General features: G+C 44.8%; 1 protein-coding gene across 1 annotated transcript; it reads right to left on the bottom strand.

Moving 5' to 3' along the window:
• Nucleotides 1-5,783: 5,783 nt before the first annotated feature.
• LOC121845788 (protein asteroid homolog 1-like) lies at nucleotides 5,784-13,673 on the bottom strand. Its single transcript, XM_042317734.1, has 5 exons — nucleotides 12,896-13,673; nucleotides 9,366-9,886; nucleotides 8,282-8,495; nucleotides 7,997-8,171; nucleotides 5,784-7,862 (listed from the first exon to the last, which is right to left on the bottom strand). Exons 1-5 carry the CDS (start codon nucleotides 13,620-13,622, stop codon nucleotides 7,655-7,657), a joined length of 1,845 nt encoding a protein of 614 aa, XP_042173668.1. The 5' UTR covers nucleotides 13,623-13,673; the 3' UTR covers nucleotides 5,784-7,654.
• Nucleotides 13,674-17,602: the final 3,929 nt, after the last annotated feature.

The following is a 17,602-nucleotide window of genomic DNA, read 5'->3' as shown; positions in this document are numbered from 1 at the left end:
GCTGGGACTGGGGGGGACTGGGATATACCTGAGCTGGGACTGGGGGACTGGGGGTGGGATATACCTGAGCTGGGACTGGGGGACTGGGGGTGGGATATACCTGAGCTGGGCTGGGGGACTGGGGGTGGGATATACCTGAGCTGGGACTGGGGGACTGGGGGTGGGATATACCTGAGCTGGGACTGGGGGACTGGGGGTGGGATATACCTGAGCTGGGACTGGGGAACTGGGATATACCTGAGCTGGGACTGGGGGACTGGGGGTGGGATATACCTGAGCTGGGACTGGGGGACTGGGGGTGGGATATACCTGAGCTGGGACTGGGGGACTGGGGGTGGGATATACCTGAGCTAGGGCTGGGGAACTGGGATATACCTGAGCTGGGACTGGGGGACTGGGGGTGGGATATACCTGAGCTGGGACTGGGGGACTGGGGGTGGGATATACCTGAGCTAGGGGACTGGGGGGTGGGAGAGAGAGGGATAGCGAAAGAAGGAGAGGGATCGAGAGGGGGGGAGGACAGAGAGAGAGACAGAGGGAGAGAGGGAGAGAGAGAGAGAAAGGGAGAAAGAGAGAGAGAGAGAAATAGTCTGGTTGAAAATTGGATTGCGGCTAAGTGGCTGACTCCTCCCCCAGAGTGTTTCTTCTCTTTTAATTGGATGTCAAGGCTTGAGCCACTTTTATCATGCAACGATGAGAGCAGAGGCTTGCTGACTCTTCTGTTGCACCGTGTGTGTGTGTCTGTGTGTGTCTGTGTGTGTGTTTGACCAACTGGGGTCAAATGCTATTTCTAGGGGGTTTAGGGTTAAGGTTAGAATTAGTTACACAAAAACCAGATAAAGAAAACGTATCACCTGGGGAAGTCCAGGATCGTTGGAGGTGTTTAGTCTCAGGGTCCTTAGCTTAGTGATGGGCTTTGTGGGCACTATGGTGTTGAACGCTGAGCTGTGGTCAATGAACAGCATTCACACATACAATGGGGAGAACAAGTATTTGATAACCTGCAAAATCGGGAGTGTTTCCTACTTACAAAGCATGTAGAGGTCTGTCATTTTGTATCATAGGTACACTTCAACTGTGAGAGACGGAATCTAAAACAAAAATCCAGAAAACCACATTGTATGATTTTTATGGTGTTCTTGGGGTTATACTCATCCTTCTTCTTCCTCCAAACACGGCGAGTGGAGTTTAGACCAAAAAGCTCTATTTTGTCTCATCAGACTACATGACCTTCTCCCATTCCTCCTCTGGATCATCCCGATGGTCATTGGCAAACTTCAGACGGGCCTGGACATGCGCTGGCTTGAGCAGGGGGACCTTGCGTGCGCTGCAGGATTTTAATCCATGATGGCGTAGTGTGTTACTAATGGTTTTCTTTGAGACTGTGGTCCCAGCTCTCTTCTGGTCATTGACCAGGTCCTGCCGTGTAGTTCTGGGCTGATCCCTCACCTTCCTCATGATCAATGATGGCCCCCAAGGTGAGATCTTGCATGGAGCCCCAGACTGAGGGTGATTGACCGTCATCTTGAACTTCTTCCATTTTCTAACAATTGCGCCAAAAGTTGTTGCCTTCTCACCAAGCTGCTTGCCTATTGTCCTGTAGCCCATCCCAGCCTTGTGCAGGTCTACAATTTAACCCTGATGTCCTTACACAGCTCTCTGGTCTTGGCCATTGTGGAGAGGTTGGAGTCTGTTTGATTGAGTGTGTGGACAGGTGTCTTTTATACAGGTAACGAGTTCAAACAGGTGCAGTTAATACAGGTCATGAGTAGAGAAGAGGAGGGCTTCTTAAAGAAAAACTAACAGGCTTGTGAGAGCCGGAATTCTTACTGGTTGGTAGGTGATCAAATACTTATGTCATGCAATAAAATGCAAATGAATTACTTAAAAATCATACAATGTGGTTTTCTGGATTTTTGTTTTAGATTCCGTCTCTCACAGTTGAAGTGTAATGCTTTGTAAGCTACATGCTTTGTAAGTAGGAAAACCTGCAAAATCGTTACTGTATCAAATACTTGTTCTCCCCACTGTAGGTGTTCCTTCTGTCCGGGTGGGAAAGGGCAGTGTGGAGTGCAATAGAGATTGCATCATCTGTTGGAGCGGTATGTGAATTGGAGTGGGTCCAGGGTTTCCGGGATGATGATGTTGATGTGAGCCATGACCAGCCTTTCAAAGCACTTCATGGCTACAGACGTATAAAGGATATCCTTTAGGCGTTTTTCCTCCATGTTCTTGGGCACAGGGACGATGGTTGTCTGCTTGAAACATGTTGGTATTACAGACTCGGTCAGGGACAGCTTGAATATGTCAGTGAAGACACTTGCCAGTTGGTCCGCGTTCTGAGTACACGTCCATCCTGGTAATCCCCACAACCTTGTGAATGTTGACCTGTTTAAAGGCTACGGAGGGCATGCACTTCCAATGCAATATACCAAAACAAAATAAACTATGCATGAGATTTTATTGTATTCAGAGGACATTGCAGTAGGATTCTATTGTATTGACAGGCACTCTACACAGACAGTTGCGCAATAACCAATAAGAGCTGTAGCATCACTATACGCAAATAGACCATTGCTATATATGGATCTGTGCCATTGACTTTGAACTGGACTGTGTTTACAGCATGAGTTGTTGTGAGTAAATGCTCTTGTTTTGAGATCAAAGTGAGAGCTGCACGTGGCCACGTGTGCACATTTGTACCAATTATTTTTGCTAGTAAATGAGTTATTATCCCACTTATAGCTCATTTCTAGTCAGCAATAGGGGAGTGGTTGCTTCCTACAAGAACACAAAACGTGTGCATTTCGTGTGCAAGTTAATACGTAAGACGCTTTTTTTCTGTCTTAAAAGGAACATGTTGTATATTAAGACAGGCTTGAATGAGCTAAGTAACCAATAGACAGAGAGTAGCATAATGTGCCTGTTTCTCTGTAATAAATGTAAAAGGAATAATAATACATTTTATTTTATAAATCGATTTCTTGCATCCAAACAACAACATTTTCAGTCACCTTGTCTGAAGGACAAGTGGATAAACAGGTTAATCTCAATTCTTACATTGTGATCAACGAGCCACAGTAGCCTACTTGACCACTGTTTTAACTTTAACTTAAAGAGCGTACAGCCTCAGTGTTCACTGTAAACGTGCACCAGAAGTTGCACAGAATTTTCACAACGTTCAAATTTGCGCTCTGCAGGCCTGAAAATTGATGACTGCCGAAAATAATTAGAGGGATCATTGACGACGACGACGACGACGACGACGACGACGACGACGACGACGACTACTACTACTACTACTACTACTACTACTACTACTACTACTACTACTACTACTACTACTACTACTACTACTACTACTACTACTACTACTACTACTACTACTACTACTACTACTACTACTACTACTACTACTACTACTACTACTACTACTACTACTACTACTACTACTACTACTACTACTACTACTACTACTACTACTACCACTACCACTACTACTACTACTACTACTACTACTACTACTACTACTACTACTACTACTACTACTACTACTACTACTACTACTAAGACCAGGACATTTATTTTTATTTTTCTAGTCTTTCATTAAAACATGTACATCAAATATTTCATAACAATTTGCTGCAATAACAGAACATTAACAATATATGGGATTTATGTAGCACTTTTTCAAAGACTCAAAGCCACTTTTTGACAGCAATGAAATATAAAACAAATATGGTCAAACGTAGAACTTTTATTTTTCGATTTTATCCTTTATAAAATGTATCTTTTAATGTATATTTTATAAACATATTTTATAGTTAATGATAAAAACAAAGTTTATGACAGTTGTTAAAAAACTACTTCAGGATCGGTGCCCCTTCCATGGGACAGTTGAGCTAACGTAGGCTAATGCGATTAGTTGGTAAAACTACTTCAGGATCGGTGTCCCTTCCACGGGACAGTTGAGCTAACGTAGGCTAATGCGATTAGCATGAGGTTGTAAGTAACAAGAACAGGACATAGACATACCTGATATTGGCAGAAAGCTTAAATTATTGTTAATCTAACTGCACTGTCCAATGTACAGTACTTATTACAGTGAAATAATACCATGCTATTGTTTGAGGAGAGTGCACAGTTTTGAACATGAAAGTTATTAATAAACAAATTGGGCACATGGGGGCAGTCTTGAGACAACATTTTGAACAGAAATGCAATGGTTCATTGGATCAGTCTAAAACTCTGCACATACACTGCTGCCATCTACTGGCCAAAATCTAAATTGCAGCTGGGATGGAATAATACACTATGGCCTTTCTCTTGCATTTCAAAGGTGATGGTACAAAAGAAATACAAAAATAATGTTTGTTTTTTTCTTTGTATTATCTATTGTGTTATATTCTCCTACATTCCTTTCACATTTACACAAACATCAAAGTGTTTCCTTTCAAATGGTACCAATAATATCTATATCCTTGCTTCAGGGCCTGAGCTACAGGCAGTTAGATTTGGGTATGTCATTTTAGGAGAAAATTGAAAAAAGGGGCGGAACCTTATTTAAGGTACTGTCAAAACTAAAATACCACCTATGCAGGATTTAACAATTGAACTCACCCCTGTCTACCCAATGGCAGGTCAATATTCTACTGACCTAGTACACAGCAAGGGACTGTTCCTCAAACTCAACGGTAAGGGCCTTGCAGTAAAGTGGGATATCCCCAAAGTCGAGTGCCTCCCTCACCCTGAACCAATAAACCTGGTGGCTTTTCAGGATCGTCCGGGCCAGAGTTTCAACATCAGCACACTGAATGGGCTGCCCGCCCCTGGGTTGGCTTAGTCCAGACACGCCCCTCTTATAACTCCTACCAATGCACTCAGTACCTATAGTTGGGTCTCAGGCTCCTTTATACCAGTAACTCAGGTTCCCGATAGACTAACTAACCAGATGCTAAAATTACACCCCCCCCCCCTTGGGTTGTGCCGTGGCGGAGATCTTTGTGGGCTATACTCGGCCTTGTCTCAGGATGGTAAGTTGGTGGTTGAAGATATCCCTCTAGTGGTGTGGGGGCTGTGCTTTGGCAAAGTGGGTGGGGTTATATCCTTCCTGTTTGGCCCTGTCCGGGGGTGTCATCTGATGGGGCCACAGTGTCTCCTGACCCCTCCTGTCTCAGCCTCCAGTATTTATGCTGCAGTAGTTTATGTGTCGGGGGCTGGGGTCAGTTTGTTATATCTGGTGTACTTCTCCTGTCCTATCCTGTGTCCTGTGTGAATATAAGTATGCTCTCTCTAATTCTCTCTTTCTCTCTTTCTTTCTCTCTCTCGGAGGACCTGAGCCCTAGGACCATGCCTCAGGACTACCGGGCATGATGACTCCTTGCTGTCCCCAGTCCACCTGGTCGTGCTGCTGCTCCAGTTTCAACTGTTCTGCCTTATTATTATACGACCATGCTGGTCATTTATGAACATTTGAACATCTTGGCCATGTTCTGTTATAATCTCCACCCGGCACAGCCAGAAGAGGACTGGCCACCCCACATAGCCTGGTTCCTCTCTAGGTTTCTTCCTAGGTTTTGGCCTTTCTAGGGAGTTTTTCCGAGCCACCGTGCTTCTACACCTGCATTGTTTGCTGTTTGGAGTTTTAGGCTGAGTTTCTGTACAGCACTTTGAGATATCAGCTGATGTACGAAGGGCTATATAAATACATTTGATTTGATTTGATCAAGTCTATTTCAGAAACCTAGAGAAAAGCACTGGTATAACTCATTGATGACACAGGGTTTCAGAACAATAAAGCAAGTTTATTCAAAGTTCCAGAAACAGCCATAAAAAAATCCCAGATCAATCAACCAAACACAAATCAATATCACAAATCAACCAATCACAAATCAATATCACAAATCAACCAATCACCAATCACAAATCAATATCACAAATCAATGATAAGATCAAATCAACCATTAATTAACTTGATAGATGCCTCCAGCGCCCTTTAACTAAACCATTAGTGGGATGTGCCAATAAAATGTTATTTGTCGATCACAATTTTATCAGAAGCACAATATTTAAAAACAATAGAAACAATTTATAAACGGCTCTTTGTCTCCCCCTCAAGATGATCAGTCCCTCAGTTGGTGTCTAAAAAAAACTCTAACAGCTACATTAACACACTTCTGTCAATGAGGTCACCTTAACGATTCCTCCTAGAATGTTACTTTAACCAAGTAGGATAAAAACCTAAATATAAGTAGGATAAAAACCAAAAAATATCTCAAGCTAAAAAGCGAAAGCAAAAATCTTGTTCCAGCAGTCGACAGGTTCTTCTCAAAGAGAGTCCTTTCTACCATCAGTCTTCCTGTCTGCTAACTCATTGTGGCTAACAGTCTTCCTGTCTGCTAACTCATTGTGGCTAACAGTCTTCCTGTCTGCTAACTCATTGTGGCTAACAGTCTTCCTGTCTGCTAACTCATTGTGGCTAACAGTCTTCCTGTCTGCTAACTCATTGTGGCTAACAGTCTTCCTGTCTGCTAACTCATTGTGGCTAACAGTCTTCCTGTCTGCTAACTCATTGTGGCTAACTCCTGCTCCAATGATGCATTAACACCTAATGCGGCATTTGCTCATGAGGTACATTTTCAGCACCAACTAACCCCCCACCTCTTGCCTGGCTGTTCTGACCTGTGGATTTACAATTCAAGCTAGAAACCTCCATTACTGCACTACTTTAATCCTCCGTTCATATTTCACAATGTTTTCAACTTTCAACATTTAACCTATTTAACCTTGAATGATCATTTCAATAAACTTCAGTCCCAATTAATTTATTCTCTTTTTTTCTTATTTTATTTAAATAAATGTAAATTCTCTTATCGATGTTCATTCTTCTTTATGCTCTGTGTGTGTGTGTGTGTGTGTGTGTGTGTGTGTGTGTGTGTGTGTGTGTGTGTGTGTGTGTGTGTGTGTGTGTGTGTGTGTGTATGTGTGTGTGTGTGTGTGTGTGTATGTGTGTGTGTGTGTGTGTGTGTGTGTGTGTGTGTGTGTATGTGTGTGTGTGTGTGTGTGTGTGTGTGTGTGTGTGTGTGTGTGTGTGTGTGTGTGTGTGTGTGTATGCAAGTGGGGCCTTCCTACCCAGGCCCTCTGTCACTAAAATGTCACAGAAAACTGGGTCCCTAGTGGTCCCTATATAGTGGTCCTATATAGTGGTCCCTATATAGTGGTCCCTATATAGTGGTCCTATATAGTGGTCCCTATATCTATAACTCAGCAGTTGTATGTATAGTGGTTCATATATCTATAACTCAACAGTTATATAGCGGTCTGTATATAGTGGTCCTATATAGTGGTCCCTATATAGTGGTCCTATATAGTGGTCCTATATAGTGGTCCCTATATAGTGGTCCTATATAGTGGTCCTATATAGTGGTCCCTATATAGTGGTCCTGTATAGTGGTCCTTTATAGTGGTCCCTATATCTATAACTCAACAGTTGTATGTATAGTGGTTCATATATCTATAACTCAACAGTTATATAGTGGTCTGTATATAGTGGTCCCGATATTTACAACTTGACAGAGCTTTGTTAAATCTTTCCTTCCTCTTGCAGTGGGACATTGGGACTTCAGTACAACCTCCTCCAGCACCATCATCATCATCAACATCCTCTTCTTCCTCCAGCACCAGAATCTGTGGAGGGTCCGTCAGGTTGTCCAGTGGTCTCAGCTTCCTCGGAGTTGAATATGGCTTCCAGCATGGCTCTGTACAGCTGCACAGAGGAAGGGTCTACCATCAGGAGAGAATCTGGGGTCACCCCCCCTCTCAGTTGGTCCACAAGCTGGTGCACCAGAGTTCCCTTGTACAGCCTAGACTCCAATAGGGAAACAACAGAGGGTTGAATTAGCTGTGTTGCTGCTGGGCTAGAATACAATGTAAAGGAATACCACTGGTCTACTCTAGAGGTTAGAGGTTAGGGTTGTTTTAGGAAGGGACACCTTACCAGGCACACTGAGGCTCAGGTAGAGGGAGACACAGAAGTTGATTCAGGTCAAGGCCATCCCTCATGCAACGATTCCATTGGCTAAAGACGTGGGCCACACCCAGGTCTGGACTCATAGCAGGTCTCTGAATCAGCCCTCTCATCCTCTCCAACATTGGTTCCTCCTCTATAAACCCTGATACACAAGAAGGGGAGGAGTCATTGGCTGCACTTCACGCACTTTATTTATAAATTCCAAGTTGTGTGTGGCTGTGTGTGTGTTTTCATTCATATTCTGGTCCATACCTCTCTGGCTCTTCCTCTGTCTGCAGAGCTCTCCGAACACAAGTCCTAGTAGCAGGGCCTGCAGGAGAGGAAGGTCTGGTCGGGGATGGGCGTGCCTCAGCCAGTAGTAGGTAACAGCCACAGGAAGTCCCAGATGAGGTGGGACACCATTCAAAGTGGACTGGGACACACCAAGGGTCTCCAAAAATACCTCAAGCCGCTCAACATATGGAGTCTAAGAAACAGAACAAGAGAATGAGAATCAATTTCAGAATGAACAGCAGTATGTTTATATTATACTGTATACTACATCACATGTATACATACCTGATATACTGTATACTATATCACGTCTACATACCTGATATACTGTATACTATATCACATGTATACATACCTGATATACTGTATGCTATATCACATATATATGTAGCAGTGTGATGTTGTTCCCCTAGATGATGCACCAAGTTGCACACTAGGACCAGTTCAAATAGGCCAGGTCCAGAGGGAATGTTAATCATTTGATAATAATAATAATAATTCAATGTGTTTTTTACATTTATTTACAGCTGCATAGCTAATGCTTTTCTTTGGTGTACAAACACTTTTTCATATCAATATTGTACATACATGTGATTGTAAAAGTTTTGTATATTTTGGTTTGGTCCATCGCAGGTTATCTGTATTTCCATACTCCCTTATTGTTCTCTTTTGCCTGACCTTCGGCTAGCGAGGTATGTTGTCCTTGGCTCCCAAATTGTTCAATATAAAACCGTGGTAATGTTACACAATGTACTGTTATGCAACCATAAGTTTGTTACAATGTGGACAATATAAAGATTTATATTAACAAGTTTCACCCAGCTCGCTAACTAGGGTACCTACAGTATGTTAACTTGTGAGTACTTGGGACAGTGTTTGAGTGAGTGTCCATTTGCTTGCGCAGGTGCCTGAGAGCTAGTACTGCGCCAAGGGCTAACATATTGTGTGTTGTCTCTTCGTGTGCAGGACAAATTAAAATAATTCAACCAGCAGACCTCCAATTGTGGCAGAGTCCTAATTAAAAAGTTCACAACGCAGAACGAACCACGCTACATATACATACCTGATTCAACATGTTTAGCTGCAGGTGTTGTGCAGCACTGGGCAGGATGGCTTTAACCTTGCAGCTGGTCAGGTTCTTCCCTTCCCTGTCATACTCCTCCACTTCCCTCCCTTCACCCAGCAGCAGCCCGTAGAACACCTGCCGTATGGGCCGAGAGGTGTTGTTCCCACTGGGTAAGCTGTGATCTTCCACTTGGATACCCTGTATCACTGGCCTCCGCTGCAGAATATATATCATGTAGGGGGGAAGTGTCCCGTTCGTCAACGGCAGCAGGGTCCAGTCTGGAAGGACCCTCAGATGGTCTGGGAGAAGGCCGGGATCAGGAGCCTCGCCATCATTGAAGAAACGCTCCAGGCAACCGGGTTGAATCTGGTATGTTTCTATGCCCCGAGAGAGGGCCTGGAGGGCAGCATCCATGTTGTTTTCCCCATGACCAATGAGGACGTGCACATTGTCCAAGGCCTCCTGCTTCTCCTGGAAACTGGCCAGCCATTTCAGCAACTTGTTGAAAAAGACAACCCCTTCCCAAGCACAAAAAAACAACACACATATATATATATATATATTTATAAAATATTGCAGGCATTGAATATACCTTTGAGCATCAATTACACCAGTTATTAATTACACTTTGGATGGTGTATCAATACACCCAGTCACAATAAAGATACAGGTATCCTTCCTAACTCAGTTGCCAGAGAGGAAGGAAACCGCTCAGGGATTTCACCTTGAGGTCAAGGACTAGGACCATGCCCCAGGACTACCTGACATGATGACTCCTTGCTGTCCCCAGTCCACCTGGCCATGCTGCTGCTCCAGTTTCAACTGTTCTGCCTTATTATTATTCGACCATGCTGGTCATTTATGAACATTTGAACATCTTGGCCATGTTCTGTTATAATCTCCACCTGGCACAGCCAGAAGAGGACTGGCCACCCCACATAGCCTGGTTCCTCTCTAGGTTTCTTCCTAGGTTTTGGCCTTTCTATGGAGTTTTTCCTAGCCACCGTGCTTCTACACCTGCATTGCTTGCTGTTTGGGGTTTTAGGCTGGGTTTCTGTACAGCACTTTGAGATATCAGCTGATGTACGAAGGGCTATATAAATACATTTGATTTGATTTTGATTTGATGATCATGGCAGACACTGCTAAACAATGGCCTCCTAATTTATGCAAATCATCATGATATACACCACCGTTCAAAAGTTTGGGGTCACTTAGAAATGTCCTTGTTTTTGAAAGAAAAATATCAAATTGATCAGAAATACTGTGTAGACATTGTTAATGTTGTAAATGACTATTGGAGCTGGAAACGGAAGATTTGTTATGGAATATCTACATAGGCGTACAGAGGCCCATTATCAGCAACCATCACTCCTGTGTTCCAATGGCACGTTGTGTTAGCTAATCCAAGTTCATCATTTTAAAAGGCTAATTGATCATTAGAAAACCCTTTCGCCATTATGTTAAAAGAGCTGAAAACTGCTGTACTGATTAAAGAAGCAATAAAATTGGCCTTCTTTAGACTAGTTGAGTATCTGGAGCATCAGCATTTGTGGGTTCCATTGCAGGCTCAAAATAGCCAGAAACTCGTCAGTCTATTCTTGTTCTGAGAAATGAAGACTATTCCATGCGAGAAATTGCCAAGAAACTGAAGATCTCATACAATGGAAATGGGAACGCACAGAGATAACGTCACGAGATTCCAAGGCCCTTTGTCATGCCATTCATCCAAATTATGTTTCAGCCACAAGTCTCAAGGATCTGTACACATTGTGTGTGTATGTGTATGTGTATGGGCATGTGTATGTGTGTGTGTGTGTGCGCGTGCGTGTGCGTGTGTGCGAGAGAGAGAGAGAGAGAGAGAGAGAGGGAGAGAGGAGAGAGAGAGAGAGAGAGAGAGAGAGAGAGAGAGAGAGAGAGAAAGAGAGCGGAGAGAGAGAGAGAGAGAGAGAGAGAGAGAGAGAGAGAGAGAGAGAGAGAGAGAGAGAGAGAGAGAGAGAGAGAGAGAGAGAGAGAGAGAGAGAGAGAGAGAGAGAGAGAGAGAGAGAGAGAGAGAGAGAGAGAGAGAGAGAGAGAGAGAGAGAGAGAGAGAGAGAGAGAGAGAGAGCGAGAGAGAGAGAGAGAGAGAGAGAGAGAGAGAGAGAGAGAGAGAGAGAGAGAGAGAGAGAGAGAGAGAGAGAGAGAGAGAGAGAGAGAGAGAGAGAGAGAGAGAGAGAGAGAGAGAGAGAGAGAGAGAGAGAGAGAGAGAGAGAGAGAGAGAGAGAGAGAGAGAGAGAGAGAGAGAGAGAGAGAGAGAGAGAATTAATGTATTGCAGAGTTTTTTTGTCACAACTCTTCCCCCAATGACTATTTTAATCTCTGAAGAAACACTTATCTGGTGGAAGCTTCATTCTGTTTCTTTGCTTGTAGTATTTGTAGTATTTGTAGTATTTGTTTACAAAATGAAAGTATAAAACCTGTACCTGCATGGTATTTAAGATGGTAAAGTCCACTATGTTGTGAGCTGCTGCTTGCATTTGACCAGTTGTCTCAGATAAACAGAATGAATGTCAGTGGTCTGATTTCAGACAACCAGTCAAATGTTTTAGAACACGTTTGGCCACACCCACTCATTCAAGTGTTTTTCTTCTTTTTTTAAAAACTATTTTCTACATTGTAGAATAATAGTGAAGACATCAACACTATTAAATAACACGTATGGAATCAGTAACCAAACAAGGGTTAAACAAATCTAAATATATTTTATATTTGAGATTCTTCAAATAGCCACCCTTTGCCTTGACGACAGCTACAATATTATTGTAGCGATCCTTGAGCCACCTAACAATTCCCACCAAGTGGGTTAACTCTGTTGGTACAACGCGTAGGGTGTTGCCTTTCACATCAGCTACCTGGGTTCACCCCACCATCCGATACAGTATTTTATATATATATATTATTATTTTTTATTATTTAATTAGGCAAGTCAGTTCAGACCTAATTCTTTTTTACAATGACGCCCTAAGAACAGTGGGTTAACTGCGTTGTTCAGGGGCATAATGACAGATTTTTACATTGTCAGCTCGGGAATTCGATCTAGCAACCTTTCGGTTACTTGTCCAACACTCTAACCACTAGGTTACTGGGACTTAAAGACACAGGCTACCTGCCGCCCCTACACTCTATCCACTAGGCTACCTGCCGTCCCTACACTCCATCCACTAGGCTACCTGCCGTCCCTACACTCTATCCACTAGGCAACCTGCCGCCCCTACACTCTAACCACTAGGCTACCTGCCGCCCCTACACTCTAACCACTAGGCTACCTGCCGTCCCTACACTCTAACCACTAGGCTACCTGCCGTCCCTACACTCTAACCACTAGGCTACCTGCCGTCCCTACACTCTAACCACTAGGCTACCTGCCGTCCCTACACTCTAACCACTAGACGACCTGCCGTCCCTACACTCTAACCACTAGGCTACCTGCCGTCCCATCTGTAGTAGTTATGTTTACTTCGGTATACGCGTAATATGTTCAAACTTACTTGGCTTTTGATTGGGTTCCATCTGCGAGTTGTCTGTCCACCTGATGGAAAAGCCCATGTCATTCAAGTTGACATAGTCGTTTCCTGCGATGGCAGCGAAGACTGGGAGAAGCTGTCTGTTGATGTTGACTTGACTGCAGAAGCTTGTTGTGGTGTACAGCTTGCAGGGGATGTAATTTTGCACTGACGGGTTCTGCCACTGAAAATGGGACAAGGGAAGAAATCCTGCCTGGATGTCAAAAATATAAAAGTCATTGTCATTAGACAGGACCGGACAGTTCCACTTTTGAGCCAGTGAGGCTATTTCTTGGTCTGCCTCAAAAATAGCCTGTGCGAACGGGACCCCTAAGCTGGAAAGGACCTCTTTAAAGACTTGTCTGGCAAGGGTTGGTATTAACCTGCCCCCTTGAAGCCCCTTGGACAACTTGTTGGCTGTGTCGATCTTTGATTCAGCTCGTTTTCTGAGAGTTTCAAACTTTTTGTCGGTGGGGTCAGAGCCTCCATCTATAATCACATAAGGTTCAATGCCGCAATCTCTCAGCGCCTTGAAGAACTTGCAGACCTGGTCCTCAAAATCCCCTCCATGCTGCTGATCCACACTTGAGTTAAAATAAAGAAAGTGGAATATATTACTGCCATCTATGACCACCTTGCTGTTTCTGAAACGATAATCTGTTAAAAATGTTCCACAATGATCTATGAAGCTGGTCAAACCCTGGATACCCATGATGAGCTTCTTCTAGGATATGATGTCTTTCTAAGTGAAGAGTCACAATGGAACGTCTCAGGACTATTTATAGCATCGTCACAATGGAAGGATTTGCATTTCGTTAAGTTTCCCTTTCAATTCGTCATCTCCCTAATCTATTCATGGTCACTTGCTGAGCAGGTCTAGACTAGTTTATGGGAAATCCTATATGAAAATAATACAGTCAGAAATGGGTTACTACTGTGGTGGTGGTGTGGGCTACCGTGATGGTGGTGTGGGCTACCATGGTGGTGGTGGTGGGCTGGTGGTGGTGGTGTGGGCTATGGTGGTGTGGGCTACCATGATGGTGGTGTGGGCTACCATGGTGGTGGTGGTGTGGGCTACCATGGTGGTGGTGGTGTGGGCTACCATGGTGTTGGTGTGGGCTACCATGGTGGTGGTGGTGGTGTCGGCTACCATGGTGGTGGTGGTGGTGGTGTGGACGACTGTGGTGGTGGTGTGAACTACAGTGGTGGTGGTGGTGTGTGCTACCATGGTGATGGGTGTGGTGGTGGTGGTGTGGGCTAACCTGTTGGTGGTGGTTGTGTGGGCTACTGTGGTGGTGGTGGTGTAGGATGTTCCGTGGTGGTGGTGGTGTGGGATACCATGGTGGTGGGTTTGGTGGTGGTGGTTGTGTGGGCTACTGTGGTGGTAGTGTGGGCTACTGTGGTGGTGGTGTGGACTACCGTGGTGGTAGTGTGGGCTAACATGGTGGTGGTGTGGGCTACCGTGGTGGTGATGTGGGCTACCATGGTGGTGGTGTGGGCTACCATGGTGGTGGGTTTGGTGGTGGTGGTGGTGTGGGCAACCATGGTGGTGGTGTGGGCTACCGTGGTGGTGATGTGGGCTACCATGGTGGTGGTGTGGGCTACCATGGTGGTGGTGGTGTGGACTACCATGGTGGTGGTGGTGTGGGCTACCATGTTGGTGGTGTGGGCTACCATGGTGGTGATGGTGTGGGCTACCATGGTGGTGGTGGTGTGGGCTACTGTGGTGGTGATGTGGGCTAACATGGTGGTGATGTGGGCTACCATGGTGGTGATTGTGTGGGCTACTAGTTAAATTGCAGGAAGACATGGAGTAACAGGTCAAAGGTTTAAATGTGTATTCAGTTCAAATACAAGAGGGGAGTTCCGGTTTACCAGGTGAATGGAGAAGAAGCTCGTGGACGAAGCTCCTACGTATTAGTTAATTTTTCCAAATATGAACTTTGCGTTCCACTTTCTTACATATCATGTTTGATTGGTGAGTTCGTAAGTTACCTTTTTGATTCAAATGTCACATGACCTGAGGAGCAGAAGACCTGTCAAAAACATGTCAAACAATGTTTAAAATCAATCCTCAGGTTGTTTTTTGTCATAAATAATCAATAATATTTCAACCGGATAAAAGCTTTGTCAATAGAAAAGGAGAAACAAGAAAGGCTCCCGATCACGCGTTGGGCTCATGTCTGGAAATTTCCACCGTTGAAAGTGCTGTATCTCCCTCATTTTTCAGAGTAAAAGCCTGAAACAATGCCTAAAGACTGGCCACGTGTAGAAGAAGCCATAGAGATCGTGAACTGGGTCCTAAGTCTTTGTATGGTGGATAGGCTTTCAATGGTAAAACAGCCTTTCAAAATAATAGTCCTTCCTTGATGGATTTTCTTCAGGTTTTCGCCTGCCATATCTGTTCTGTTATACTCACAGACATTATTTTTAACAGTTTTGGAAACTTTAGTGTTTTCTATCCAAATATATTACATGCATATCCTAGCTTCTGGACCAGAGAAGCAGGCAGATTAATTTGGGCTTTTCATCCAAAATTCAGAATGCTGCCCCCTACCCTAGTGAGGTTCATGTGGATGTAAAGATGCTGGCAAAGGTAATAGCGAGGCGTCTGGAAGTAGTCTCACCAGGACAAGCCCTACCTCAGTCCACCCACCTTGATCCCCTCCCCCAGTATTCTTGCCTGTTTATTTGTTGTGATATCTCTGCAGAATTTTTGTTTTCCAGGACCGAATTGAGGGAGGGTGTGGGACGGGTTGGCTATATGGGGTGATCAGGATAGGTGGTTGGGAGGGAGGGAATCGAGGTGGGTGGACTGAGGTAGGGCGGAGAGGTAGGGAAGGGACTAGGGGGGGGTTGGGTGGATGTGTTGAATGGAGGGAGGGATATGGTCAAATCCTTGATGTACATTCTTTAAAACTTTAATAAAATATACAATAAATTTTTTAAATACATGTGGACATGGACTGAAGAGTTTCAGTCACATGACTATCTACATCATTACAATGGATGAGTTTCTCTTTTGTTAAGTTTCTCTTTCCGAGAACCTAACAGGCAAACGCCCTGGTAGAGGAATGTATTATGCAAACTGTTACGCACGCCTCTATGAAGAGGGAACGCAACACCCTGCTACAACTAAACTCTCTGTGAAGCGAAAAAGGTATGGACTGTAGGTGCAAGTAAGAATGACAACAAGCAGAATGTGGTACCGTTTACAAGGACTTTATTCCTTTACACGGTAATATGGGGAAAAGGGGCTGGACGGAACCAAAGCAAAGAAAGTAAATCTCAAAGCCCCCCTCTCCTATTTTACCTGCCTACCCACTACTTACCTAATTTAGCACCACCTGGTGCCCTAACCAAAATACAAGGGGTGGTCCGCCCAGGTCTTACCTAGTGTGTCTAGACAGCGAATATGCTACGGGTATATGTATGCCCGCGGGCCTCTTGCCTAAGCACTCCCTAGGTGCCTTCCCCTTCCCCCCTGGGAACAAATGAAACAGAATATTAAACAATTTTAAACAAACTAAGAAACAAAAGGATGTCAAATAAGCTCTAACATACCACTTTCCAACAAAATCAACCTCTATCACAATCAATCCCAGCAATCCCTACCTCCAGCAAAATCCCTACCTCCAGCAAAATCCCTACCTCCAGCAAAATCCCTACCTCCAGCAAAATCCCTACCTCCAGCAAAATCCCTACCTCCAGCAAAATCCCTACCTCCAGCAAAATCCCTACCTCCAGCAAAATCCCTACCTCCAGCAAAATCCTCCAGCAAAATCCCTACCTCCAGCAAAATCCCTACCTCCAGCAAAATCCCTACCTCCAAAAAGAAGAGATCTCCCCCCTGAACAGAACACTGGCTTTTATATAGTGTCAGAAGGAATGGGTAATTGGAGACAGCTGCGTCTTGACGAGGGGGCGGGGTCAGCTCTCCAATTAGCCCTGGAGTCGACCAATCAGCTGCTTGAGGGATTTCAGGAAGCCATTTCCTGAAATAAACACATGCAAATACACAAACTACAACACATAATCTGGGGAATGTAACACAAACACTGGTCATCACACATGATCACTTTGACACTGTCAGGTAACTGACTTACCTTGTCTAGTTTTCTGTTGCATCTTATTTGTGAAGGAAACCTCCACAACTGATAAACTGCTACATACTATTTTAAAAAATTGGGGGTTGGTTGGCAAAGGCCTGTATTTAGTTTAGATGGTGGTGGTGGTGCGGGCTACCATGGTGGTGGTGGTGGTGTGGGCTACCATGGTGGTGGTGGTGGTGTGGGCTACCATGGTGGTGGTGGTGGTGGTAGTGTGGGCTGCCATGGTGGTGGTGGTGGTGTGGGCTACCATGGTGGTGGTGGTGGTGGTGTGGGCTGCCATGGTGGTGGTGGAGTGGGCTGCCATGGTGGTGGTGGTGGTGGTGGTGTGGGCTGCCATGGTGTTGGTGGTGGTGGTGTGGGCTACCATGGTGGTGGTGGTGGTGGTGGTGTGGGCTGCCATGGTGGTGGTGGTGGTGGTGGAGTGGGCTGCCATGGTGGTGGTGGTGGTTTAGGCTACCATGGTGGTGGTGGTGGTGGTGTGGGCTACCATGGTGGTGGTGGTGGTGGTGGTGGAGTGGGCTGCCATGGTGGTGGTGTGGGCTACTATGGTAGTGGTGGTGGTGTGGGCTACCATGGTAGT

This window comes from Oncorhynchus tshawytscha, unplaced genomic scaffold, assembly GCF_018296145.1.
Source record: "Oncorhynchus tshawytscha isolate Ot180627B unplaced genomic scaffold, Otsh_v2.0 Un_contig_178_pilon_pilon, whole genome shotgun sequence".
In the NCBI taxonomy this organism is placed as follows: domain Eukaryota; kingdom Metazoa; phylum Chordata; class Actinopteri; order Salmoniformes; family Salmonidae; genus Oncorhynchus; species Oncorhynchus tshawytscha.
This window is presented reverse-complemented; position numbering and strand designations above follow the sequence as displayed.